Source organism: Hyperolius riggenbachi, chromosome 8 (assembly GCF_040937935.1).
Source record: "Hyperolius riggenbachi isolate aHypRig1 chromosome 8, aHypRig1.pri, whole genome shotgun sequence".
Lineage (NCBI taxonomy): Eukaryota > Metazoa > Chordata > Amphibia > Anura > Hyperoliidae > Hyperolius > Hyperolius riggenbachi.
In genome coordinates this window covers 236,290,231-236,317,903 of record NC_090653.1, presented here as the reverse complement: position 1 = coordinate 236,317,903, position 27,673 = coordinate 236,290,231, and the positions used below count along the sequence as shown (strand labels likewise).

The 27,673-nt window shown below is 44.6% G+C and overlaps 1 protein-coding gene across 4 annotated transcripts in view; it reads left to right on the top strand.

Moving 5' to 3' along the window:
- Nucleotides 1–27,673, top strand: part of LOC137527663 (protein Wnt-7b-like) — a 128,686-nt gene that overhangs the window by 68,122 nt on the left and 32,891 nt on the right. The window contains exon 2 of one of the 4 annotated variants that reach the window (XM_068248374.1): nt 1,835–1,991. The exons of 1 other annotated variant lie outside the window; for it this stretch is intronic. In XM_068248374.1, the coding sequence (XP_068104475.1) occupies nt 1,918–1,991 (74 nt within the window). In that variant the 5' untranslated portion in view covers nt 1,835–1,917. Of the gene's footprint in view, nt 1–1,834; nt 1,992–16,317; nt 16,405–27,673 lie in introns of those variants that run through there. 2 more of the 4 variants (XM_068248376.1, XM_068248375.1) reach the window with 2 other exon arrangements.

Below are 27,673 nucleotides of genomic sequence, written 5' to 3'. Positions count from 1 at the left end.
AATATTCTGTACAGATCATCTGGCAGAACTAAAGCTGTCACCACCAGTAATAAATTTCAGAATGCTAATCAGGGAGAGGTAAGATTTTTACAATGGGCAAATACAGAGCCAACAGAGGAGAGAAGATTAGATCATATAACAGAGATAATACAGTCACTGTGCAAGTAGGAAAGGCTGCTGTAAGCCAGACCACATTAGAACAGACATAGGAACGTATAGGATAGAAGAAATAAGGATGAAAATTTTGTTACAGAGTCTCTTTAAGCCTTAACGTACACACGTCGGGGGAGGGGGCCACATGGCTGGGCCGAGGCTGACAGATGCTAGCAGCCTGCTCTGTTCCTTTGTATGGGGGTGGGGAGGTGCAGGTGTGATGTCACCCAGTGGGCAGGGTAAGTGCAGAAAACAATGCCCTCAGTCTGCCAAGGCAATCCACTAGGCTGATTGTTGCCTTAGCATCTGAGAGGGGCGGGGCTGCTGTACACATGCTACATTCTCGGCAAAGGCGGTCATTATCGACCGCCTTGGCCTAGTTTCATCTAGTGTGTGTACAGGGCTTTAAAATGGCCATACAGGATCAAGGCCCCCCTTAGGCTAAGTATGTTGGGGCTTCCCTTTCATGTGCAGCAGTGCCCCTCCTCCATGTGTAACATCTCTGTACCCTAGCCCAGTAATCTGCAAACTTGGCTCTCCAGCTGTTAAGGAACTGCAAGTCCCACAATGCATTTGCCTTTATAAATCATGACTGTGGCTGTCAGCCTCCTGCATTGCATTGTGGGACTTGTAGTTGGAGAGACAAATTTGCAGATCACTGCCCTAGCCCCTGTCTTTCATGTACAGCTCCCTTGGGCATCAGCTTCTGTTTTCATGTGTTTTTTTGCCCCATTTGCAGCCTTCTTTTCATATGTAGTAACCCCTCTTTCATGTCCAGGTGGCCCTCTTGGGCTGCAGCCGCCCAATGCCCGGGCCTTCGTGGCCTTTCCAGAAAACTGGCCCTGATACAGGTTACAACCAATTTAAACAGAATGATCAAAATTAGAATAATATTCAAATACATGTGTACCTACAAAAGAAACAGTTGTTCAAAGGATGCTTCACGGATTTCTAGCCATTCTGGCAATTTTTTTCGGACAGAAAAATTGTCCTGTGAAGGGAGAAGCTGCATTCAGTTTCATGCTATCAAATTAATGATAGTATGGAATTGAATAGATTGTAGCGTGTATGACCAAGCCGAGCTCCATATAAGCCTGCAGGAATTGGTCAGCTGGTATCATAAAGGTACCAATTAACAGTACAATCTCCCAAACGATTGACCGTAAGTTCGATTGGCCGATTGATGACGATGCATGTTTTATGGATCGTTCCGTTAGAGCGGTTCGTTTGGTCTGATTAAATTGCTTATCATATTCCTCTCTGGTGGATTGCAACAATCGGATCGGATGGTCAAATATAGATCGTTAATGGGCACCTTAACACGACCAGCAGGTAATTACCGCTGTATGGCGACTGCACAACATGAGTAACGGAGAAGCACCCAAAGTATTATAGCAGTTACTGCCTTCTGCTCTCAGCTCAGACCGACAGCTGACAACATTAAATGATAGAGGTGCTTACAAAGCTCCTCAGAGATTTTGCAGGCGTTCAAGGACGCACCAGGGGAGGGAACGGGAATGGCACACCACTTGTATTGTCTGATGCTTGCATCTGGCTGTAACAGTGACAGCTCTGTGTGTTGTGCAGCTCTCAGTCTGCGCTTATCTACCACCACCACCGCTGCCAGTCCTTCTACGCTGCCTCCCTGACACCTGCACTTTGTTTCCTTCTCTCTCTGCAGGTAGAATGACTTCAGCAATTTGTATGGAGGGAAAGTCTCATACAGGCTGACGAGCAACAGGAGAAAGCGCTGCTGGAACCAGTATGAGACTGAAGCTGAGCACGCTGGACCTGTGTCACACTGTGCTCTGCATTGGATTGATGCTCTGCGGAGAAGGGTAAGTGGCTGGCATTTGGCTGAACACAGCAGGGCAAGGTGATCTTCAAGAATTGGGGGGGGGGAGAGTCATAGATTCTCGCCTGTAACAGTTTAGATTTTCAATGACACTGCAAGGTCTTATTGTATCTCTTAAGCTCTTGTTAAAACCTTTATAGAAAGCTTGAAGTGGGAGGAATGCAAAGGCTGCCATATTGCTGTTGGTCAACGATTCTCGCCTGTTACAGTTTAGATTTTGCAATGACGCCGCAAGTACTTATTTTGTCTCCCAAGCTCTTGTTAAAGTGTACCTGAGATGGGGAACTGAAAAAATGTATTCCTCCATCCCTCATCAGGCTGTTCACTCCCTCATCGTCCTCCCGAGCTGCCTGGATCCTCCACTAGCCGCGCCGGTAATTCCTTTAGTTGGGGCCAGTTGCCGCATGCGCAGTCCGTCTGCACACGTGCCCCCGTCGCACTCCCAGCCACAGGAGCACAAAGGGATGTGTGACTAGCAGAGGATCCAGGCAGCCTGATAGGACGGCGAGGGAGCGAACAGCCTGAAGGTAGCTGGAGGAAGTCCCAGGTATGTATACATTTTTGTATTCCCTGTCTCAGGTTTCCTTTAAATAAGGTAGCTTGAAGTGGGAGGAATGCTGAAACTGCCATATTGCTGTCACTTTTTTTTTATTGAACTGGTTGAAATTCATGATCATGGGAAGGCAATTTGTTGAAAGAAGGGCGCCTGCTTAGATGAACATGCGCATACATGGTCCACAATGGCAGAATGGAAACTTACCGTGCGCAGTAGTTCCCTGTTATAACTATACTCTGAGGGATAACTGCAGCCAGTGACATTCTCCAAAAATAACCAGCAATACCGCATGGATGATCTATAAACATTTTCCCTGACATGTCATGTAAGATGCAATATATTTTATATGTGTTTGAACACATTTAAAAAAACTTTGACTCCTGCATCTTAAGTCTTATTATCCTCTTATTCCCCATGGAAGTTGGTAATATTGGCCAGGAGCATGTGGTGTCACCTCCAGAGTAATCCCAGAACTCACGGTTCTTTACACTGGGGTGGGACCTTTCTCCACTTCTGATGCCCCAAGAAGGAGTTGAGGACAATGGTGTAGGCGGATCTTCTTGTGGAATCTCGAAGCCCTCTTGCTTCAGGTCAGATATGTACCTATGTAGGGAAGACTCTGGATACTATAGAGCCTTTACGTTTTCTTTGTTCCAGCGACACCCAACACAACACTAAACTTCTTTGACCTGCTTTGTTGAATAGTGCTTCTGGAGACTTCGGGGAGACTTCAAAAGTACTCGTGTTACCCGAATACTTTCGAAGACGAGTGTATCCGTATTGCGTACGCACAAGTCTGTACTCACCTGTGCACAATACAAAAGTGTTTGGGGATGCGAGTACTTCCTAAGGCTTCTTGAAGACTCCTGAAGCACCAGCAGATCAAGTAAATTTAATGGGAGACGGCTCAGGAACAACAGGCAGCATGCGGAGGAACGGGGAGGTTCTATAGTGTCCTTCCCTCTACTTAGGTAAGAATCTAACCTGAAGTGAGTTTCCTCACTGCAGGTTTGCTATAACAATGAGGGGGTTCCTAAATATCAGTCTCCACCGAGGTACATGGGTAAAAGGGATCTTTTCTGACCCCCTACCAATTTACAGTTAAAGGTTAATAAGGAAAAGAAAAACTTCCTTACTAAAAACTTTAAAATTGTAATCTTTTGCTTTTGAGTAGATCTTTTGTTCTTTTCTGCTCTTCATCTGTCACTCTTCTAACTTGATTGGAGAGCCTCCACCACAGCACTGACTATGAACACTGGCATAATAAATGATGCAGCATCCTGCTCACATTATGGTGTACAGGCTAACATGCACGTTTCCCTGTTCATTTCAATGGAGCCAGGCACTGCTCCCGATAAACAGGAAGCTGCAGTGGATTGTGGTTCCTGCACATCATGGCAATTCCCCCGGCAGGCAGGAAGTACCACCTCCTGCATGCAAATCATGGCTATTTGCCACATAAAGTCAAGGGTGGCAAACTGTAATCCCTTGGCTTTGTAAACCAGGCTTGATATGCTCAACAGATTATTCAGATAAACTGCATTATATAAGGAAATCAGCAATGGTACCCTCCATATTTTCATCACCTTTAGATTTTATTTAAATCACCAATTCACCTAAACCAGGGCCGGGCCGAGGCAGAGGCGAGAGAGGCTCCAGCCTCAGGGCGCAATGTAGGAGGGGGCGCACAACTCACTTAGCTATCATACCACTATTGTATTTGAAGCAGAGAGAAATAAGAAAAGGGGATACATGGCAGTGATTGCAAGACAGATAACTGGAGATTAAAGTGCTGGGGTCCCTGCGCCGCCTCTTAGTCTAATAGCAATCAGTGTGTGGCGGCTGGGGTGGGAGGGATGGAGGGGAGCACTTTGGGGTCTCAGCCTTGACTGTTGGAGGACGTTGTCCCGACTCTGACCTAAACTAGATATGAAGGTTATTAGTTCACAAGTGTAATCACATTAATTTTACACCAGATGCCAGGTAGGCTATTTTGTGTGGAAATGACACATGGTGGTTTATGTAAAATAACGCAAACTTTGCAATGTTTTCTTTTTGGGAGAGTGTTGTAGAGATGCAATGACGCACATGGCGTGGTGGTGTTCTTTGCACATGTACGGCTGGCATTTTGTATGCAGTGCAGAGTCACTGATACAAGATTTGCTGAGACACAGAGAATCATGGGTATTTGTATATTATCTTACTGATACAGTACTTCATTTGGTGTATGTGGTATATAAAGATTCACTTATATTGGGCTGGGATCCAGACGTACACTAAGATTTGTTAGTCTAGGGATTTAAAGTGGGATGTAACTCCAGATTAACAGAAAGAAAAAAAATCATCCAATAAGAAATTACTGATTTAGCTTACTTATCCTGTTGTGTTTAGTGTTAATGGCCAGATTTAGGAGAAATGTGATATGAAAAAAAGAAAGGATATTCCTGCTGGTATCCATCTTTAAAGACTACCTCCAGCCAAAAAAAAAGTCTAAATGGCAATACATATATGTAGTCTATGCACTGTGTACAGTTGGATGAACAAATAAAGTTTACATCTGGTACACCATAGTGGATAGAACAGACTCACATTTACAGTATATCTTTAAGTAGCACTTTCTTATTTCTCCTTTAGCTGAAGCCTTGGTAAAGCATTGTGCCCTCCTCCTTAGGCTGGTTAACGCCCCTGCTCCTCCCTCCCCTGCTCTCTGCCTGCCTGGATCAAAATACTTCTCTTTTTACAGTGTGTAGGAGAGAGAAGAGAAAGGAAAACTTATGCAGCCTGTATTATCATGTCTGTTTGCTATAATTCTTATTTCAGATGTATGTCTGTCTGTCTGCCTAGATTAGATCACATGGACATGAGGGATGGAGTTATGACATCAATCACTCAGAATCCTTTGCAACTATGGTTTGGAAAGAAAAAAAGGCCAGGGCCCAATTTCACACTGTCTGTGTGTGTGTGTGGGGGAGGGGGGGGATACAGACTTTTTATATTTCTTGGCAACTTATTCGTTTTAGCGCAAACTGCAGTGTTGCCAACTCATCCCTTTAATTACTGACACATCTAAGTTATACAGGTTCTGGGGCTACTTACACATAATCAGAGCCTTAACTGCATCCTCCTAGCCACGAAACCTGTATAATTCATATGTGTCAGTAATTAAAGGGATGAGTTGGCAACACTGGCAAACTGTAGTATTAAAATTAGTGTTAATGTTCCCTCCCTACTGCCATGGCTTACTGTCCCTTCCACAGCAAACATCACCTAGACAAAAGGCTTACATCACTGTGCAAACTATTTAAAGGGAGGGAGGATTCAATGACCTTCTGATCATAGTGTCCTTACATTATCCAAATAGGAAGATTTCTGTTGTTTGCCTGCTGAGGGCTTGTTACTGTAGCTTATAAAAACTCTCCACAATCCTGCTAGCACAGCATAGTTCCTTCAATTAGGCAAAGGCATCCAGACCAGGTAAACAGAAAAAATGGGGGACATAAAGGGACCTATTTCAGCTAAAAAAAAGGGGGGGGGGGGGGTGACATATATTTTTGAGGCACTAACTATTTTTTTTTTTTTCGATGTTACAACCACCTTTAAAGAGGTATGGTAAAAAAAATTGTAATCTACAGAGACTCAATTAGTTTTGGTACTCTACAGGTTTAAAAGAAATCAGGTATTTTAAAGTGAATGGGAACCACTGGAAAAAAAAAACAGATACAGAGTTGCCATGTATGTGTAATTTTAGAATATGAAGGCTATTATATTTATTTCCTTTTAAACGATGCACATTGCCTGGCTTCCCTGCTGATCCACTGCCTCTAATATGTTTAGCCATAGACCCTGACAAGGTGTGTGATTCAAACACTACTGCAACCAAACAGACCAGCAGGGCTGTCAGGCACCTGGCATTGTTTAAAAGAAAATAAATACAGCCTCCATATGTCTCTCACTTCGAGTTTTAACCATCCTTTTTGGCCTCTAAACCTTAGGGCCCGTTCAGATCACAAATACGGATGGCCATGCGTGCGGAACGCAACGCGTACGAACGCATGGCCATCCGCGTTTGTGTGCGTTGCGTGGCTGATCCCATCACTGAAAAGTGAATGGGACAGCCACGCGTTTTGTCAAAATCTGCGTGCAGCATGCGTTCCCGGACCGCACAGGTCCGGAACGCATGCAGTGTGAACATCAGACATTGCACTCTATGCAATGTCTGATGTCGTGCGTGTCGGCCTCCTGCACGCGTTTCCAAAACGCGTCTGGAAACGCGTGCAGTGTGAACGGGCCCTTATTGTTGCCCATCTTTAACCACTTGCGGATGAGCCACCGCATTAAGAAAGTCCTGTTGGAGCCTTTTCACGGCTCCAGGACCTTTTAATGCGTCACTCGCTACCAACCGCCACTGTGCATGTGCTGCCCCTTCCACCGTTACTCGTTGGCAACGATCCGCAATTTGGGAAAAGGAACAAGCGTTCCTCTATCCATTCTCAATGCCTGGAATGAATGGATATGACTCCGATCAGGGGCCATGTCCATTCATAAAACAGGTAGCAGTAAGATACCTGTAAATAAAAAAAAAAAATGAACACTTCCTGTAAAACAGGAGAGTGTTTGCAGCACCATCCAGTGGCCAAAAAGTAAAATTACACACATACATTCACATACACTTATAATTAAAAAATTAATAAAATTAAGCCTGCCACTTCCAAAGCCACTTCAATCGGTATTTTATGAAGGGTATAGTACTATTTTACTACATAGGGCCTTGTAATTATGGACTGGGGGAAAAAAATGAAAAATTACACCTATATTTCCAAATAATATATTGTCGCCATACATTGTGATAGGGACATCATTTAAATGGTTTAATAATCGGGACAAATGTACAAATAAAATGTGTGGGTTTTATCCACAGAAGAACATTTTATTTTAAACTGAGAAAACTGAGAAATAATGATTTTTTTTTATTTTTTTCTTATTGTTCTTGTTAAAATGCATTTATCAAAATGTACTACCCACAGAAAGCCTAATTGGTGGCAAAAATCCCCCACCAAGGTATAGATCATTTTGTTGTGATAAGTAGTAATAAAGTTATTGGGGAATAAAAGGGAGGAGCAATGACAGGCGAACACTACTTTAGTCCGTTAGGGTAAAAACCCCTTGGGGGTGAAGTGGTTAATTCTGCCTTTCAGCATCAGGTACAAACAATGCAAACTAATTATTCTAAACTAAAACATAAACTGTAACCTTAACATCCTTAGAGACTGTAGGCCCATATAGAAATAATCATTGTCCAGGGTGCTGAAACAGCCCTCCCTCTGTACCGGGTTCAAGAAGAGTATTCACAAAGGTTGTAGATGGATATGCAGACATCAGGAAAATATTCTGTAGCAGTATTCCAGGTATATGCGAGGGGGCTGTCAGCCAGCTGCCCAGTGGCCAGGGTTCAAGCAAATCATCGGTCCAAAGAGCCATCACTTTCCTCTCACCAGACTGACACCTTTAAATCAACCAGAAAGCAGAAAACATCATAGTGCAGATATATGGAAAGGCATACACCACGTGAGCTGGTTCTCCAAACTGCACTTAAATCGATGCAAGGAGTGAAATCCATCAATGGTACAGGGGCACACCAGCCTTTTAAATCCCTGCTCACCCGATATTTTCTTTAGCTTAAAGTGCATCCAGTGCTGTTGCTCCTTTTTTAATAATTCAAAGACCTCAAACAGAAAGACACTATCATAATATCTAGCAACACTAAAAACAAATACACACACATAAAAACTTCTTGTAAATCAGCATATCATCATATATCACCATCTTCCTGTAGATCGGTCCTGGCCGCGGCTTGTAGCAGCTAGCATCGGCTCACTTCCTCATTATGTCCAGCGCATCTCCCCATGCTCCGCCCACAAGGGGAGACGTAGTGGACGTGAACGAGGAAGTGAGCCGATGCTAGCTGCTACAAACCACAGTCAAGACCGATCTACAGGAAGATCCCACTAATATAAATGCGAAAGTTTGGATGTTTGTTACTCAATCACGCAACAATGGCTGAACAGATTTGAATGAAATTTGACACACCCATAGTACATTACCTGGAATAACATATGGGATACTTTTTATCCCCATAACCAAAAAGTGGGCTGAGACAAATACAAATTTCACTGGGAAAATGTAAACTGCAGCCATTCTTACCCTGTTAATAGTAGGGTTCTCAAACTTTGCACAGTTGAACACTGGGTGACTGGAATTAATATCCAGAAAAGTGGGTGGAGCCTACAAAAGCCAATCAAAATTCAGCTATTGATTTTCAAGGGGAAAATTTAATTGCTGCCATTCTTGCATTGTTAATGGCACAAGCCTCAAACCTGGTACAGTTGGTCAGTACAGTTGGTCATTGGGTGACTAAGGTTAAAATTTAGAAAAGGGGTGGAGCCACAAATAGCCAATCAGATTTGTTTCATTTCAATGCAGATTATTGATGCCAAAGACTGCAAAGTTCACAAACTTGGTCATTGAGTAATTGTGTGTTAGGGTTAGAAAAAGTGGGCACAGCCAACACCAACCAAATACATTCCCAGGCAACGCCGGGTGATCAGTGGGTGGAGACAAATACAAATTTCACTGGGAAAATGTAAACTGCAGCCATTCTTACACATTTTATGGTAGGGTTTTCAAACTTTTCACAGTTGGTCACTGGGTGACTGGGATTAACCACTTCCCAACTGAGGGGTTTTACCCCCTGACCACCAGAGCAATTTTCACCTTTCAGCGCTCCTTCCATTCATTCGTCTATAATTTTATCATTACTTATCGCAATGAAATGAACTATATCTTGTTTTTTTCGCCACCAATTAGGCTTTCTTTAGGTGGGACATTATGCCAAGAATAATTTTATTCTAAATGTGTTTTAATGGGAAAATAGGAAAAAATGTGGGAAAAAATTTATTATTTTTCAGTTTTCGGCCTTTATAGTTTTTAAATAATGCATGCTACTGTGATTAAAACCCATTAAATGTATATGCCTATTTATCCCGGTTATAAAACCGTTTAAATTATGTCCCTATCACAATGTTTGCCGCCAATATTTTAGTTGGAAATAAAGGTGCATTTTTTTCAGTTTTGCGTCCATCCCTAATTACAAGCCCATAGTTTATAAAGTAACAGTGTTATACCCTCTTGACATAAATATTTAAAAAGTTCAGTCCCTAAGGTAACTATGTATGTATTTTTTTTAAATTGTAAATTTTTTATTTTTTTTTTAATTACAAAAAAAAAATAATTGGGGAGTGTGGGAGGTAAGGAGTTAATTTTTTGTGTAAAACAAGTTTATTTGTGTGTAAAAAATGGTTAGGGTGTAGTTTTACTATTTGGCCACAAGATGGCAACATTACCAATTTGTTTCATGCGACCTGCAAGCGTCCTTCCGGACGCTTGCAGGAAGTAGAAAGAGGCTGGGACTTTGTTATTTTTTCACAATGATCGCGCTGCTCAGCCGAGCGGCAGCAGATCATTGCGGGGCTTAGATCAACGAACGGGAATGGATTTTCCCGTTCGTTGATCTCTGGGCGAGCGGGCGGCGTGTTTACGAGCGGGAGCGCGGACAGCGGCGGGAGTGCGCAAAGTACGGATTTCTCCGTCCCTGGGGGTGAAAGGATGGAAAAAGGGGCGGAGAAATCCGTACGCGCGGGGGTAAAGTGGTTAATATTCAGACAAGTGCGTGGAGCATACAAAAGCCAATCAAAATTCACCTATTGATTTTCAAGGGGAATATTTAATTGCTGCCATTCTTGCACTGTTAATGGCACAAGCCTCAAACCTGGAACAGTTGGTCAGTGGGTAACTGGGGTGGAGCCACAGCCTATCAGATTTGTTTCATTTCATTGAAAATTATTGATGCGAAAGACCGCAAAGCTCACAAACTCACAAACTAGGTAATTGAGTAATTGTGTGTTAGGGTTAGAAAAAGTGGGCGGAGCCAACACCAGCCAAATACATACCTGGGCAACACCGGGCCATCAGCTAGTAGTGATATATGATAATATGCTGATTTACAAGAAGTTTTTATGTACGTCCATTTGTGCATTGATAGGTGTCCCGGGGTCCAGCACCGGCTTCCCAGAAAGCCTGGCCAATCGCTGCTCAGTGCTGTTCTATCTGAGCAGCTGTGGTGTGTTTCCACGACGTCTGTGACTCTGGTCACAATCTCCTGGGCTGCTCAGTCCAGTTCTTTCAGTTTAGTTGTCAGTCAGCCTCTCAGTCCAGTAACCAGTCAGTCTGTGACAGAGGCGCTAGGTGTTATATCAACATATGACTGTTAACCTCCCTGACAGTTATCCCCAGCAGGGCCGGCGCTACCATAGAGGCAAAGGAGGCAGCTGCCCCAGGGTCCCAGAGCTTGTAGGGACCCCCAGTGGCTACAAGAGGAAAAAAAAAATTTCAAATCGGCCTTATAGTTTTTGAGAAAATCGATTTTAAAGTTTCAAAGGAAAAAAAAATACACATTTAAAAACCTGCCGACTTTAATGGTTAATAGCAAATCCAATTAAATGCTAGAAACCCTACATTTGCAGGATATGTTAAGGAGATAATTAGGAATAAGAGGAAAAACTATTTTTCAAAAAGACCTTATAGTTTTTGAGAAAATCGAATTTAAAGTTTCAAAGGAAAAAAGTATACTTTTAAATGCGGTAAATGTCACTTTTAGTAGCAAACCTAACTGTAGTGTAATTTTACATGCATCAAACGAAAGCGCAATAAATTTCCTGACGGGGTTTCCAGGGGATCTATACGCAGCCGCAGCGCTTTGGCCAGGGATCGCTATACAGCCGCAATATGGCTGTATGAAGATCCCTGGCATTTTTTCCTAATTTCCCAATTTTTTTTTTATGTTTAGAGTGTGTGAATTTTTATTTTTTTAAATTATGTGGAGTCCCTCCTCCTGAAACTTTTTAAGACCTTGTCCCCCATGCAGGCTGGGATAGCCAGAATGTGGAGCTCCGACCGATTGGGACTTCACACCCTGACTATACCAGCTGCAAAAAAGGTCCCCTAATGCCGATTTTTATTCCGGGGTATATGTTGGGGGGGCCCCCAGGTTTATTTTGCCCTGGGGCCCCATTGTTGCTTAAACCGGCCCTGATCCCGAGCTCAGCTCGGGGTAACCTGCACAGGAGGATTTCTCAGGCCCCGCTGGGCCGATTTGCATAATTTTTTTTTATTGCATGCAGCTAGCACTTTGCTAGCTGCGTGCATATTTCGATCGCCGCCGATTCGCCGCTACTCGCCGCGCCCTTGTGCAGCCTGGCCAATCAGTGCCAGGCAGCGCTGAGGGGTGGATCGGGATTCCCTCTGACGTCCCCACGTCCATGACGTCGGTGACGTCATCCCGCCCAGTCGCCATGGCCAATCGAAGTAGGTAGGGGGATGCCGCTTGTCAGCGGCTATCATGTAGCTATCATGTAGCGAGCCCTGGGCTCGCTACATGATTTTTTTAAAAAAAAGTGCTGCGCCGCCCCCTTGCCAAAATACTTGGAGCAGCAAGGGGGTTAATAACTCTGTTTTTTATTGTCTGATGAGGCAGGGCTATACCTGTGAAACACGTTGCAACATTGTTTTGGAGTATATTAATAAATCTGTGTATTGCTTCGGGGGGTGGTAAGTCCACCACTGCCTCCCTAGCAATTTTAACCATTTTAGTGTATTTTATTCTGTTGGCACCAGTGTTCACTGCATACGATAAGTGTGTATTGATAATTAATGCAAATTTACTACCATATGCATTTTAAAAGGCGAGAGGCTGATCTAAGACTTTACTTTATAGCTACTTTAAACAAAAATACTTGTCCAATCTCTGGAGCTATCGCTGATAGTAGCAAGTAGCAATCACTGAAGTAGCAACTGGAGAGTTGTTTCTGCGTAGAGAAAAATGCCTAACATTTTCCTAGATATGTCCCTGGCACCCCCTCAGATATGTATACGTCTTCTCTGTGTAATGAATGACTTATTGCAAGACTTCTGATGATGAATATTCTACTCTCGTATTTTTGCTAACTTTTCGATGAGCTAATTAATGACACAAAAAGGAGATGAGAATTCTGGGGAATCCTGTGTACTAAACTGTATATTGTTGCCATGGCTTCAAACAAGCATAACTTGGATTTACCAGTATTTATAGCCACTTATACTAGCTGCAGACCCGAATGGGAAAGTAGTTTTTAATAGCATTAAATTACTGATTGGTTTGCTTAGCATTAATAGAGATCGCGGCGATATATTTAAAGGTCTAAAAGATTTTGACGCTTTTGGAACTAAAGCCGCACCAAGCAATATTATTATTTATTTACATAGCTATAACATCTTCCAGAAGTGGGCAGCATAGATACATGAGAAATTCAAAACTCAGGACAATCGGCCAGCTTGTCCTCCCCACATGCTGCTTGGGAGGAGGGGGGGGGGGGGGGTAGGCGCAGGTGGTGGGCGCACATGCAGCAGCTGAGGGGGTAATCAGATACTCACATTGCTGGGATCCAGCACAGCATGTACTACTTACTTCCTGTTCCTGCGTTCCATCCTATAGCAACAGTAAGTATAAGTGCATGCAGCGCTGGATCCCGGCAATGTGAGTATCTGATTACCCCCTCAGCTGCTGCACGTGCGCCAGCCACCTGCACCAAAAGCATCAACATTTTTTAAACCTTTCCAACATTAATTATGCCAATGCATATAAAGAGGTGTCAGATACTTACAATGTAAGTATCGGATTACCCCCTCAGCTGCTGCTTGTGTACCCACCTCTGCGTCTCCCCCTTTTCCTGGCCACCTATAATGGGGCACCTATTCCTGGCTACCCATGCTGGGGGCACCTATAGCTGGCTACCTGTCCTGGGGCACCTATAGCTGGCTACCTGTACTGGGGCACCTATAGCTGGCTATCTGTACTGGGCATCTATTCCTGGCTACCTATACTGGGGGCACCTATAGCTGGCTACCTGTACTGGGGCACCTATAGCTGGCTATCTGTACTGGGGCACCTATTCCTGGCTAAATATACTGGGGGCACCTATAGCTGGCTACCTATACTGGGGGCACCTATTCCTGGCTACCTATACTGGGGTCACTTATTCCTGGCTACCTATACTGTGGGGGCACCTATAGCTGGCTACCTATACTGGGGGCACCTATAGCTGGCTCCCTATGCTGGGGGCAGCTATTCCTGGCTACCAATACTGGGGCACCTATTCTTGGCTACCTATACTGGGGGCACCTATTCCTGGCTACCTATACCGGGGGCACCTATAGCTGGCTACCTATAATGGGGGCACCTATTCCTGGCTACCTATACTGGAGGCTCCTATTCCTGGCTACCCATACTGGGGGCACCTATAGCTAGTTACCTATACTGGGGTCACCTATAGCTGTCTACCTATACTGGGGCACCTATTCCTGGCTATCTATGCTGGGGGCACCTGTAGCTGGCTACCTATACCGGGGCACCTATTCTTGGCTACTATACTGGGGGCACCTATAGCTGGCTACCTATACTGGGGGCACCTATTCCTGGTTACCTATACTGGGGGCACCTATTCCTCTTTACCTATACTGGGGCACCTATTCTTGGCTACCTATACTGGAGGCTCCTATAGTTGGCTACCTATACTGGGGCACCTATAGTTGGCTACCTATACTGGGGCACCTATAGTTGGCTACCTATACTGGGGCACCTATTCCCCGGTACTTTTTCCATGGTTATAAAGAACTACTGACCTTATTGTCAGTATGGGAAATTCTTTGCCATATCAAATTTAAAGGAAAAAATGTCTTTTAATAATATTAAATAAAGAAAAAGACGTGCAACACTAATTTGAGTTTATGGCAATATTAGAGCAAAAGTGAAATATCCCTTTAAACTGCATATCTCTATATATAATTGGCAAGTGTCTCTGCGTCCGTTTTTGTCCATGTCAGTGCTTTTTAGCATTGCGCATGTGCAGGGACAAGACGCAGAGACACTGCCAATGGTGCCGAGAGCCGGAGGACGGGACCAGAAGGGGCGGGCATGTGTGCGCGCGGGCATCATGCGCATGGCGAAGTAATGACAGACCTAGCCTGTTTCTAAGCGGGCTAAGGTGACTAGTTACATAATAAGTACCTGAATCTGTCCTGTGTAAACCCCTGGACAGCAGCTATCAAACTCATCCCGAGGGGAGCAGCACATTACAGCAGATCACATCATTTGCGGTTCCTAGGCAGTATGGACTGTACATAAATTCCCATCTACCTGCATAAGATATTACTGTATTTTTTGGACTATAAGACTCACTTTTATTCCCCCAAAAGTCACTGCGTCTTATAGTTTAAATGCAGGGAGTTCCTGACTTGTGAACACCTGCCAATACGAATCTCTAACCCAACACGATGTGGGGGACTCCCTGTACTGTGCCCATGCAGAGGAGGACACCGGGGGGACAAAAGGAGGACACAAAGGGGCATAGAGGAGGACACAAGGAGGACAGAGAAGGACACAGGAAGACACAAGCCTCACAAGGGGGCATAATCCACAAGACGCCCCTTCGCCATGGATGCTCCAGAATTAGTATATATATTTTTTCCCCTGGTTTTTGTCCTCTAAACCTAGGTGCGTCTTATGGTCAGGAGCGTCTTATAGTACGAAAAATACGCTACATATAAGTACCTGAATCTGACCTGTGTAAACCCCTGGAGAGCAGCTATCAGATTGATCCCAGGAGGAGCAGCACATTACAGCAGATCGCATCATTTGCGCTTCCTCCGCTATATGGGCTGTACAGAAATTCCCATCTACCTGCACAAGTAATCATCTTAACATTGCAGTGGCACTAATTGCCAATTTTCACACGCTTATCTGACATTATTTATTAGGAACAGTGTGGAATAGCTGTGTTGTGTACACACAAGCACAGAACAAGTAATTAAAGTGACGCTGAAGCGAAAAAAAAAAACGTATGATATAATGAATTGTATGTGTAGTACGGATAATTAATAGAACATTAGTAACAAAGAAAATAGTCTCATATTTATTTATCATTTATATAGTTTTTTTTTATAACATTGCATTACATCGCATTCTCTAATATTTGCAGTTTACATACTACACTCAGCCTTCTAAATGATTTCACAGAGCAGGCTAATGCACTTTTGAACTTTCCTCTGCAGAAAAACAAAATACAGTGCCAGACACTTGAGATAATAAGCTTCAGAAGACAGAGCTCTCTGTGACTTTGAAAGTCGGAGAGATCAGTGATGCTCTTTTGCATAGATAATTCCTGTTCTGGAAGGAATATTAGACTCCTATCTCTGCTGCTAATATTTAATTTCTTAGCTGTACTACACATACACATCATTATATCATAAGTTTATTTTCACTTCAGATTCCCTTTAAGCAAGGTGAATTAATCTTTGCTATTAATACTTTTATGCATAGCCCTGAACTGAAGCAATTGCTTTTTTGTTCTCGAAAAAAGTGTTGGTCGCACTTTACACCATGAACTCTGCGGCCCAGCTAATTTTTCATTTTCTGTCAGCATTTCAAGACAAGGGCTGACACATGTACGGTCTAGTACCTTCTGCATTCTCAGGAGGACTAACAGGGTGTGCCAGCGGCAGCGCTCGCCTGTAGCGGGCAGTGGCACTGCCAGTGATGTTTCAGTGACAAAATACCAGCTAACACCTCCCTCCATCAGCAGCCAAACAAACACACCTGTTTCTACAGCAACAGCAAAACAGGCCGTTCCTCTGCCAGCAAGCTCCGGGCTCATAGATCTCATTCCTGCTGGCTTTGTATGCCTATGTGTGTGTGAGTGTGTGGGGCAGAGCAGATTGTTCTCAAAGAATGCAGCAGTCTGGCAGCTGCCGTCCTCTCCTCCTGGCACTGCTGGTCCCCCCACCCTCCCTTGTCCATCAGGCCCCCCTCTGCAGGTTCCATAGCCTGACGTAGGGAAGTCCTCGGCTGAGTGCCCCTGGGTGATCTCCCTGTACACTGTATGCCGGATAGGCTGCAGTGCTAATATTTGCACTAAAGGACAAGTGTGCTTACAAATCACTAGATCAGGAGCCAGGTGTGCCCCCAGTATTAAGTTGCCCCCCTCCTCAGTATAGGTAGCCAGGTGTGCCTCCAGTATTAAGTAGCCCCCCTCCCCAGTATAGGTAGCCAGGTGTGCCTTCAGTATTAAGTAGCCCCCCTCCCCAGTATAGGTAGCCAGGTGTGCCTCCAGTATTAAGTAGCCCCCCTCCCCAGTATAGGTAGCCAGGTGTGCCCCCAGTATTAAGTAGCCCCCCTCCCCAATATAGGTAGCCAGGTGTGCCTCCAGTATTAAGTAGCCCCCCTCCCCAGTATAGGTAGCCAGTTGTGCCCCCAGTATTAAGTAGCCCCCCTCCCCAATATAGGTAGCCAGTTGTGCCCCCAGTATTAAGTAGCCCCCCTCCCCAGTATAGGTAGCCAGTTGTGCCCCCAGTATTAAGTAGCCCCCCTCCCCAGTATAGGTAGCCAGGTGTGCCTCCAGTATTAAGTAGCCCCCCTCCCCAGTATAGGTAGCCAGTTGTGCCCCCAGTATTAAGTAGCCCCCCTCCCCAATATAGGTAGTCAGTTGTGCCCCCAGTATTAAGTAGCCCCCCTCCCCAGTATAGGTAGCCAGTTGTGCCCCCAGTATTAAGTAGCCCCCCTCCACAGTATAGGTAGCCAGGTGTGCCTCCAGTATTAAAGGGAACCTAAACTGAGAGGTATATGGATGTTTCCTTTTAAACAATACCAGTTGCTTGTCAGTCCTGCTGATCTCTTTGGCTGCAGTGGTTGAATCACACACCTGAAACAAGCATGCAGCTAATCCAGTCTGACTTCAGTCAGAGCACGTGATCTAGATGCTTGTTGAGGGGCTGTGGCTAAAAGTATTAGAGACACAGGATCAGCAGCCCCCAGTATTAAGTAGGTAGCCAGTTGTGCCCCCAGTATTAAGTAGCCCCCCTCCACAGTATAGGTAACCAGGTGTACCCCCAGTATTAAGCAGCTCCCCTCCCCAGTATAGGAAGCCAGGTGTGCCCCCAGTATTAAGTAGTTCCCCTCCCCAGTATATGTAGCCAGGTGTGTCCCCAGTATTAAGTAGTTCCCCTCCCCAGTATATGTAGCCAGGTGTGTCCCCAGTATTAAGTATTTCCACTCCCCAGTATATGTAGCCAGGTGTGTCCCCAGTATTAAGTATTTCCCCTCCCCAGTATATGTAGCCAGGTGTGCCTCCAGTATTAAGTTAACCCCCTCCCCAGTATAGGTAGCTACAGTAGATGTGCCTCCAGTGTTTTGTACCCCCCTCGCCAGTATAGGTAGCTATGTGTGCCGCCAGTATTAACCTCCTTGGCGGTAACCCCGATCACCGCCGCCCCGCGCTTGACCGCCGCTATCCCCGCGCTCGATCGCCGCTATCCGTCGCGCCGCGCCCCCCCCCCCCCCCCCCCCGACCCCGTGCGCTGCCTGGCCAATCAGTGCCAGGCAGCGCTGAGGGGTGGTTCGGGACTCCCAATGACGTCCCGACGCCGGTGACGTCATCCCGCCCCGTCGCCATGGGAAGCCCTCCAGGAAATCCCGTTCTTTGGGATTTCCTGGAGGTAGCCAGGTGTGCCCCCAGTATTAAGCAGCCCTCACCACAGTATAGGTAGCCAGGTGTGCCCCCAGTATTATGTAGCCTTCCTCCAAGGACTTCACCCGGTCTCTTCCACCAGGCTGTTCCAGCACTGAGACCCCCAAAGCACATCTACACTGCGCCTGTGCCGTAGCACCAACTCATTTGGGTTGTGGTGGAAAAAGCGAAGCTTGCCCAGTAAGATGGACCCAATCAGGCTCAGCTTTTTCTGCAAAATACTTATCGGGTCCATGCTGCTTTGCATGTACAAGTCACTGACAAGCCCTTGAACGGGTTGTGGAGGAGGACAGGGAAGCCTCTGGAGCTGGAGGATCTAGGCTTCCTCCTCCCAAAGTGTGTCCCATAGGGGCACTTTTTCCCTCTACAGTTACACTTTAAAAATCCCTGCATGCTCTAATAACTATTAATCAACAGAGGATAATTAAAGAGAATCTCTGACAGTTTGCTGTCTGTGAACCTCGGATGCAATGTGGGAAATAATTGCTTTTTCAAACTGCCAAGCAAGCAACATCTCCCTTTTTGCATAGAACTCTCAGTATTGAACATTCCATACAGATAACCTGGCAGAACTAAAGATGTCACCACCAGTGATAAATGTCAGAATGTAAGTTAGGGTTAGGAAAGATTTTGCAATGGACAAACACTGACTAAATAATCTATAAATGAATATTGTAAGCAATGAGCAATTTTATTCATTGTGTTAATTTCACTGCAGTTCCTCTTTAAGCAATAATTATGCTGTTGTAATGTGAAAAACTCTCTTCTGTTATTTTCTGCAAATTTTAACAGAAGAACTTACCGTAATTGCATGGCAGTGCATATATGTGATTCTGAATCTGGAATATGGGGGGGTGCAATTACAAATGGTAAGGCCATTCTGCCCATAGTAAATCCCACAGTAAATCCTCCTCCCCCTGCTGGTAACATGCAAGAAGCACAGCCAGAGAAGGATTAAAGTGGGATTGTCACCATAAAAATCAAATTTCAACAGCAGCTGTATTACGTGATAAAGATGCTAATCCTGCATTCAAAACTTTCAAAACTTTTCCTGCTGTTATGGTTTTGAGTTAGCACAAAAATTAGGAGCACTGGCCCTTTAATAGCCATTGCCAAAAAGTTGCATGCTGGGGGATCTTTTTATCTATAATATTTTCCTCCTCTTCCCTTTATTCCCCCCTCCTTCTAATGACATAATACAATGCACTTCCTAGTATATACCTCAGTGGGAGTGTCTGAAGACTCTGGGAAGAGGGGTTGTAACGAATACACAATTAGCAACAGAAAGAAAAAAGTGAGGGAGGAAATTATGTCAGGAGGTTGAAGATAACAAAGATGGAAACTGCCTAGAATAGGATTCTCTGCTTTTCCTTTATAAAATTCACAGGAATCATAACGTGCATAGCACAATACATCTGTTATGTAAATAGAACTAATATTTATCTACTTATATATGTGGTTTTTTTTTCTAGGTTAGCATGGGTGCCACTTGTTCTTTAAGATGAAGTGGGACCTGAGGCAAGATAGCACTTTTTGCCCACTGCTGATAGTCACCTGCCTTTTTTTAGTAAGATTTGTTGGGTTCTAGCATCCACCAGGCCCTAGACTCTCTCCAGGCCCTAGGCAGCTGCCTAGAATTGCCTTGTGGATGATCAAACTCTGAGCACAGCACATGTGTGGATGTTTGACCAGCCCAACACTGGAGCAGGTAACCTACTCCTTCGTTGCGATCACCTGTATGGGGTTGGGGCAAACAGCAGCTGCACTGATAATGCCCACATAAAGTAACACACAAAAGTAAATCATTGAACTAAATTTAAGACATACAAAATAATAATAATAAAAAAGGGCACTATTAGGAGCTGAGGAGTTTCATTCATTTTTTGTTGTGGATGTTTTAGGCATAGAGTAATCACACACACTGGCAGATGCAGTTGCCTGGTGATTTAAAAGATCACACTTGTCCTTTTTGTCTTTTTAGGGCCTAGTAAGCGAGGTTGATGCTGGGTACACACGTTGCGTTCCCGCACTCGATTAGGAGGAGACAGGCCCGGCACATCTTTAGATCAGACTCTGTAGTTGTAATGAGCAAATATAACTGGCAGAGTGTATAGAATTACAATTTACATACAAAAACTGTTTTTTATGTTAAAATCTTTCAATAAGAAGCATATTTACTACTGAAGTGCTGATATAGCAGCACCTTATACTGTAACTGGACCCCAGATATTAGGGAAATAGCCCAGTATCATGAGTTCCTGTACCTTTGTGGCCCCAGTCCTACCACCTGGCTTAACCCTAATCATACATCCTGCCCTTTGCCTAACCCCTCCTCTCTTTTGTGCCTAACATTAAAGGGGAACTGAAGAGAGAGGTATATGGAGGCTGCCATGTTTATTTCCTTTTAACCACTTCAGGATTCGGCGTACGCTTAACTACGCCCCTGAATCCTGAAGTGGATTGCATGGAAACGGCCGCTCCTATGAGCGGCCGTTCCATGTCAGTTCACGGAGCATGTCTCCGTGAACACCCTGCGAGCCGCCGATCGCGGCTCGCAGGGTAAATGTAAACACACGGGGAAGATCTTCCCCGGTGTTTACATATATACGGCGCTGCTGCGCAGCAGCGCCGTAGAGGAGATCGGCAATCCCCGGCCTCTGATTGGCCGGGGACCGCCGGCACCTGATAGGCTGAAGCCTATCCTATCCGGCGCAGGACGGAACTCCGTCCTGCGCCGCTCGCAGAGGGAGAGAGAGGGAGGGAAGGGGAAGGAGGCCAGGAAGCGCTGCGGAGGGGGGCTTTGAAGAGCCCCCCCGCAAGCGCAAGCAGCCGGCGGCGATCAGACCCCCCCGGCCCCCAGCAGGACATCCCCCTAGTGGGGAAAAAAGGGGGGAAGTCTGTTCGCCCTGGCTGCTAGCTGATCGTTGCTGCGGGCTGGAGAGCCCACGCAGCACCGATCAGCAAAACCACCCCCTGGCACAGAAGTGATTAAGCAATACCAATTGCCTGGCAGCCCTGCTGATCCTCTGCCTCTAATACTATTAGCCATAGCCCCTGAACAAGCATGCAGCAGATCAGGTGTTTCAGACTTTAAAGTCAGATCTGACAAGACTAGCTGCATGCTTGTTTCTGGTGTTATTCAGATATTACTGCAGAGAAATAGACCAGCAGGGCTGCCAGGCAACTGATATTGATTAAAAGTAAGTAAATATGGCAGCCTCCGTATACCTCTTACTTCAGTTCCCCTTTAACTCTTCCTGACCACTATGGCGCTACCAGTACCCCTAAATGTAACCATGTACCCAATAACAACTCTTCCAAAACAAATTCCTAATCTTACTTATGAATCTACCCTTAAATTTTAATTCACTGAAGAACTTCCTCTTTGCTCTAAAAGATTAGCCACAGTATAATAACCTTTATGGGGAAAGACATCCTCATTACCATTTTTGGAAATCCTAAATAAACCTGAAATTTTACTTGGTTATACTTTTGCAAAAGGCACTAAACAGGTTGTAGAGTTGCCTCAGCAGAGCTCATCTGCAGTCTATTCACAATTGCTGATAAGAACTAATTAGATAGGTTGATCCTAAAAAAACACAGAACACAGAGAAGTGAATTTCTTTAGCAACTACATGTGGAATAAAGATTTTCATTGTGTGTTATTCAAGAGTTCAGCGATGAAAAAAAAAACAGAGGTGCCAAAGGAATAAAAGTAGCTGAAAATGTTAAAAATAGAGGAGGTAGCAGTGGACTTACCTCCTCCAAGTAGACACAAGATATTGTTGATGTTATTCAACAAAGCAATTTTATTCACATACTCCAAAGTGCAGTGCAACACGTTTTGCAGAACTGACCCCACTTTATCAGGCAATTAGACGGAACATACAACAAATGCAGGTCTAGATCAAAGTCAAGTGCCTCTTGTCTGAGTCCACCCTTGGTGGAGGTGTGTTTCTCCTTTTTCTGATCTACAGAGAGTGAATTCTTAATCCTGAGTGGGGTCAGGTCTAATCTCCCCACCTGCGTATACAGGGGTTGCCTGAGAGGTAAACCTGGTTTGTGAGTATAATCATACTTGCTTTTTTTATATATCCACCTATTGCCACTACTTATTGCACACACTACTGTATATTGGGCTTTCGGTGTTTCCTTTTTGTATTCAAGAGTTCAGGTTCACTTTAAACCTACCCGCAATGCTTTACGCTCCCTTATCGACCCTCTAATCTACTGTTAAACGTAGCCTACCCCAATAATGTTCCTAACCATGTTAACACTCATTTTAACCTTAATTGACCCTGCACCTAGCAATACCCTCCCCAGCTATCACCTTCTGAAATCAAATAAATTACTGATACCTGTTGGGGCAGAGCAGTCTAAATAATTACTGTGGCATGATCTGCACCTACATGAACGCCTGTGGAAACCACCGCTCCATGGTAACATAACTGACATTAAAGGATAGAGCAATTATAACAAAGTTCACCCGTAATGTTTCCCATCAATCATTTTTAGTTTCCTAAAATAATTACAGCTCATTTCAGCAATTCTTGAGTTCTAGGATCTAGCAGAGCCTAGTGCCAGAAGCTGCTTTGCTTGTATGCGCTCCAGCAGCTGTGGCGTTGTTTAACCACTTGATGACCGCAGTGTTAAACCCCCCTAAAGACCAGGCTGTTTTTTTGCAACACTGGGCTGTGCAGGCTTTTCAGCCTCCTGCACAGCCCAGCTAAGAAGTATGGCGATCGGACTCACCTCCTATTTTTGTCCCTAAGGGGACATGCTGCCGGAGGGGTCCAATCGCTGCTGTCACATTTTTTTTTCTCAGCCTGTATCAGGCTGTTTATTTCTCCCTCCCTCCTCCCCTTCCCTCCTCCCCTCCATGCAGAGAGTTGAACAGGATGGCGATCCGTCCTGTTCCGCCTGTCATAGGCATCAGCCTAGGAGAGGACGGCGATCCCCGGCCAATCAGAGGCCATGGATCGCCGATCTCGTACAGCGCTGTACGCTTGTAAACAAAGGGGATTTCTTTCCCCTTTCGCTTCACGGAACTCCTCTCCATGAACGGGCAGGGAATGATCGCTCATGCGCGCGGCCGTTCCCTGCCAAACTGCAGCTCCAGGACTTGTCGCCAATTGCCGTTAGGTGGTCCTGGGGCTGCCGCCATGGTCACGCCCATTGGCGTGAGGCGGTTTTCAAGTAGTTAAATAAACATTTTGTTTACGAATTGTCTGTCAGAATAAACAGAAAGCCGTACCCAAAGCTGTGTCTGTCTACCAAGCTGTGCTGGAGCTGGAGAGCAGCCAACGTGTTTATCAGATGCCCACCACTTCTGGACTTCTGATGCTGATTTTCAGAAACAGATAACATCTTGAACCAGGGATTTTAAAAGGTAGCACAACAGACACACCTTATCAAAACTGTTATATTTTCTTATCTCTTTTAAAGAGGAACTTTAACCAAAGATTGAGCTTCTTTCCAAGCTGATACCCCCTTTCCCACCAGAAATCTTTACCTTTTCTCAAATAGATCATCTGGGATCCTTGTGGCTGATATTGGGGTGAAACTCCTCCCACAGTTTGATGTCATGACCATAGTCCTGACAGTTGGCTGTCTGAGAACCTCACTGCATTGTGGAAATAATGACTTTTTCCAACTGCCAAGAAAGCAGTATCTCCCTCTTTGCATTGAACTCTCTGTAAGGGCTCAAACCCACTAGCAGCCTTTTCTAAGTGTTAGTGATTTGAAAAAGCTCTTGCTAATGCATTGCTATAGGGGATTTTTATAAAATCACATCGCTCAAGTGGGATCACACCCATAGCATTACATTAGCAAGAGCTTTTCAAACCACAAAGTTCTCAGAAAAGCGCTCCTAGTGGCTTCCAGGCCTAACACCCATACAGATCACCTGGCAGAACTAAAAATGTCACCACTATTAGTAGTAGTAGTAGTAGTAGTGATAAATTACAGAATGTAAATCAGGGAGAGGAAAGATTTTACAATAGGCAAACACTGACAAAGTGAATATTGTAAAAAAATAGGCAATTTTATGCATTATGTTATTCTCACTACAGTTCCTCTTTAAAGGACAGATGCGAGGAAAAAAAAAACATGATCTACTAACCTGTGTCTTCCTCCAGCCCCTGGCAGCCTATCTGTTCCTCGACGCAGCTCCGGGGTCCCCTACGTTGCAGATGCCGACCTCGCTGGCATCTTCTGCACGTGCGTGAGCAGAATGCTTCAGGCTACGTGAGCAGCACGCTCGTGCAGGCGCAGAAGATGCCAACCTTGCGAGGTTGGCATATGCAACAAAGGGAACCCGGGAACACTGGCTGGGAGCAGAGCTGCAGCGAGGGACAGATCGACTTCCTGGGGCTGGAGGAAGCTCCAGGTAAGTAGATCTTGTTGGGTTTTTCTTTCCTCGGACCTGTCCTTTAAGGCTTACCGTATCTTTTTTCACCTATATTTCTAAGAATCAAACACCTTGTTATTTAATTTCCAGCAGAATTTTAGAATAAAATTTCTAAAATTCTGCTGGAAATTAAATAACAAGGTGTTTGATGTTTGAAAATGATCATTTTCATAAGTGAGATATAATGATGAGGATCATCTGGAAAGGGATCAATTAAGGAAACATTTGAATTATTTTATTTCAGGGCAATTAACTTTTTCACCTGAGTCATCTCCTAGGAGATAACATTTATCTTCGCTTTAAAGAGAGCCCAAGGTGGGCTCATATAATAAAAAAAAAATAGGCTACCTGATCTGGGGGGCTGGGCAGATCAGGTAGCCACTACCCATTCTGCTCTCCGCCGCTCCTGAGGCCTGCTGGGGCCCGCTTTCACTTTTGTGACCTCTGGGTCATGATGCCGGAAGGAGAGATCTCTCTCTGCCAGCACGTAAGGAGGCGAGGGAGCGGCAGGGGACGTGGCCAGGGAGAGAGAGCTGCCCAATGGCAGCTCTGGAAAGCCTGCAGAAAAAAGTTGGTGAAAAAGTGCTATGAAAATTATTTTGAGTGTTTTCTTACTTGCTGGTGGCTTAACCACTTCACCTTGAAGGTTTTTTCCCCTTAAAGGGAGGGTTCACGGAGAACTAAAAATACTAATCCACTTACCTGGGGCTTCCTCCAGCCCATGGCAGGCAGGACGTGCCCTCGACGCCGCTCCAGAGGCTCCCGGTCTTCTCCGGTGGCTCACCCGACCTGCCCAGGCCGGCTTCCAGGTTGAGCTCTTGTGCGCTCCAATGTGCATCTCACGTGGTCACTCTGACGTCATTGGACGTCCTCCAGGCTGTACTGCGCAGGCGCAGTAGTTCTGCGCCCACTCAGTACAGTCCGTAGGATGACCGATGACGTCAGCGCAACTGCGTGAGACGCATGTTGGAGCGCAAGGAGAAACCCGACCAGGAAACCGAGCTGGTCAGGTTGGGTGAGCCACCGGAGAAGACCGGGAGCCTCCGGAGAGGCGTCAAGGGCGCGTCCTGCCTGCCACGGGCTGGAGGAAGCCCCAGGTAAGTGGATTAGTATTTTTATTTTTGTTTAAAACTCTGTGAATCTTCCCTTTAAAAAAAAACCACAGCAATATTTACCTGTCAGCGCTCCTTCCATTCATTCGCCTATAACTTTATTACTACTTATCACAATGAAACAATCTATATCTTGTTTTTTTCGCCACCAATTAGGCTTTATTTGGGGGGTACTTTTTACTAAGAATTATTTTTTTCTAAAAGTGTTTTAACAGGAAACATAAAAAAAATGGAAAAAATTCATAATTTCTCAGTTTTCGGCCATTATAGTTTTAAAATAATACATGCTAACGTAATTAAAACCCACACATTTATTGCAATGTTTAACATTTTTCCCTAGTACAATGTATTGCACCAATATTTTATTTTGAAATAAGGGTGCATTTTTTCAGTTTTGCGTCCATTTCCAATTACAAGCCCATAATTTATAAAGTAATGGTAATATACCCTCTTTACAACTCTTTGTATAAAAATGCTTTTAATAATTTGGTAGCTATTGGGGAGTGTGGGAGGTCAGGGTTAATTTCAAATGTAAAAATAAGATAAAAAGGATCCTTTATTGAAAAAAAAAATGTAGATGTAATTTTACAATTTGGCCACAAGATGTCCTCATAGGTAACTTCAGTATGTGTACTATTCGTACGCAAACCGGAAACACTGCATGGACGGTCTTTATAAATGAAGGCGCCGTCTAATAGACGGTGGCGATCATTCACACAGGGACTTAGATCAATGAATGGGATTGATCTAGCGGCTACTGATCGACGGTAACGAGCGCCGGGAGGCGAGCGGGAACACGCGGTGGGAAGGGATGTAGCTGCTACGTCCCTGCACATAGTTATGGCGTTTTGCAGGGACGTAGTTACTAGTTCCGGGGGAGGGGAAGTGGTTAAAGGGCATTTTATGACAAGGTGTGAAAATATCACCTAGATCAACTCAGTAGAAAAAGTGAATTGCATGTGGTCCTTGGGCCCATATGCAAATAACTTTTCCTCCTGAGTTTTCTCTTAGGTGGTATTTTCAAACTTGTCTATAAAAAGCCTTTTAAAGTGGTATAAAACCCTGACATAATATTCAATAAAAACATGTTTTCCTACTTTTTATATGCCATACAGTTATCATATTTGCATTTGTGCATAAGTATTATTATTCATTTAGAGATTACAAGTTCCCAAAAGTACAGTTTTTTGCTTTGAGTGCTGACTTTGCATTTTATTCATAACTTGTTTTATTCACTATGTATTGAAGGCAGAAATGCTTTGAGTGTCTGTCTGTGTCCAGAAGCTTCTGCACAGTCAGAGAATGTGTCACATTCCTCACTTGATACAATTAAGTAAACACAAGATAACGTTATCTACACTTAGGATGCATCTAGATTTCTCTGCACTGAACTTTGAAGTCCTGTGTGTAACCCTTTGAATGCTGTGCTAGTAAAAAAAATGCTGGTAGTCTATAATATGCTGTAAATATTTTTTTTAGAGCTAAGAAGAAATGCTGGTTTTCATTCCATTTTAAGCCAGTAAGAAAATACTCAAAATAACTTTGCTAGTACTTTTTCATCTACTTTCTGATACTTTTTCAATTGCAAAGTGCTAAAACGTTACAGCGTAATGTCACCGTGGATGCGCGCCCATAACGCCCTGGTGCCATCACGTCAGATCGCATGCTTCCGGCGCAATGCATCGCACTGCATCCAATCTGAAATGCCACATAGATTTTCATTGCTTTAGCATTACTCTGCAGTGAAAAAAAGGTAACACAAGGCAATGAAACCCCGAGAAAGGGGACTTACTAGAAACCTCTCCCACTTCCGTAACTTTACTTTCAGGGCCGGTTCTCTCATGAAGCAAGGTGAAACATTTGCATCAGGCGCAGAGATTTCAGGTGCAGCATTTTTGTACTGTATGTACCTTCCTG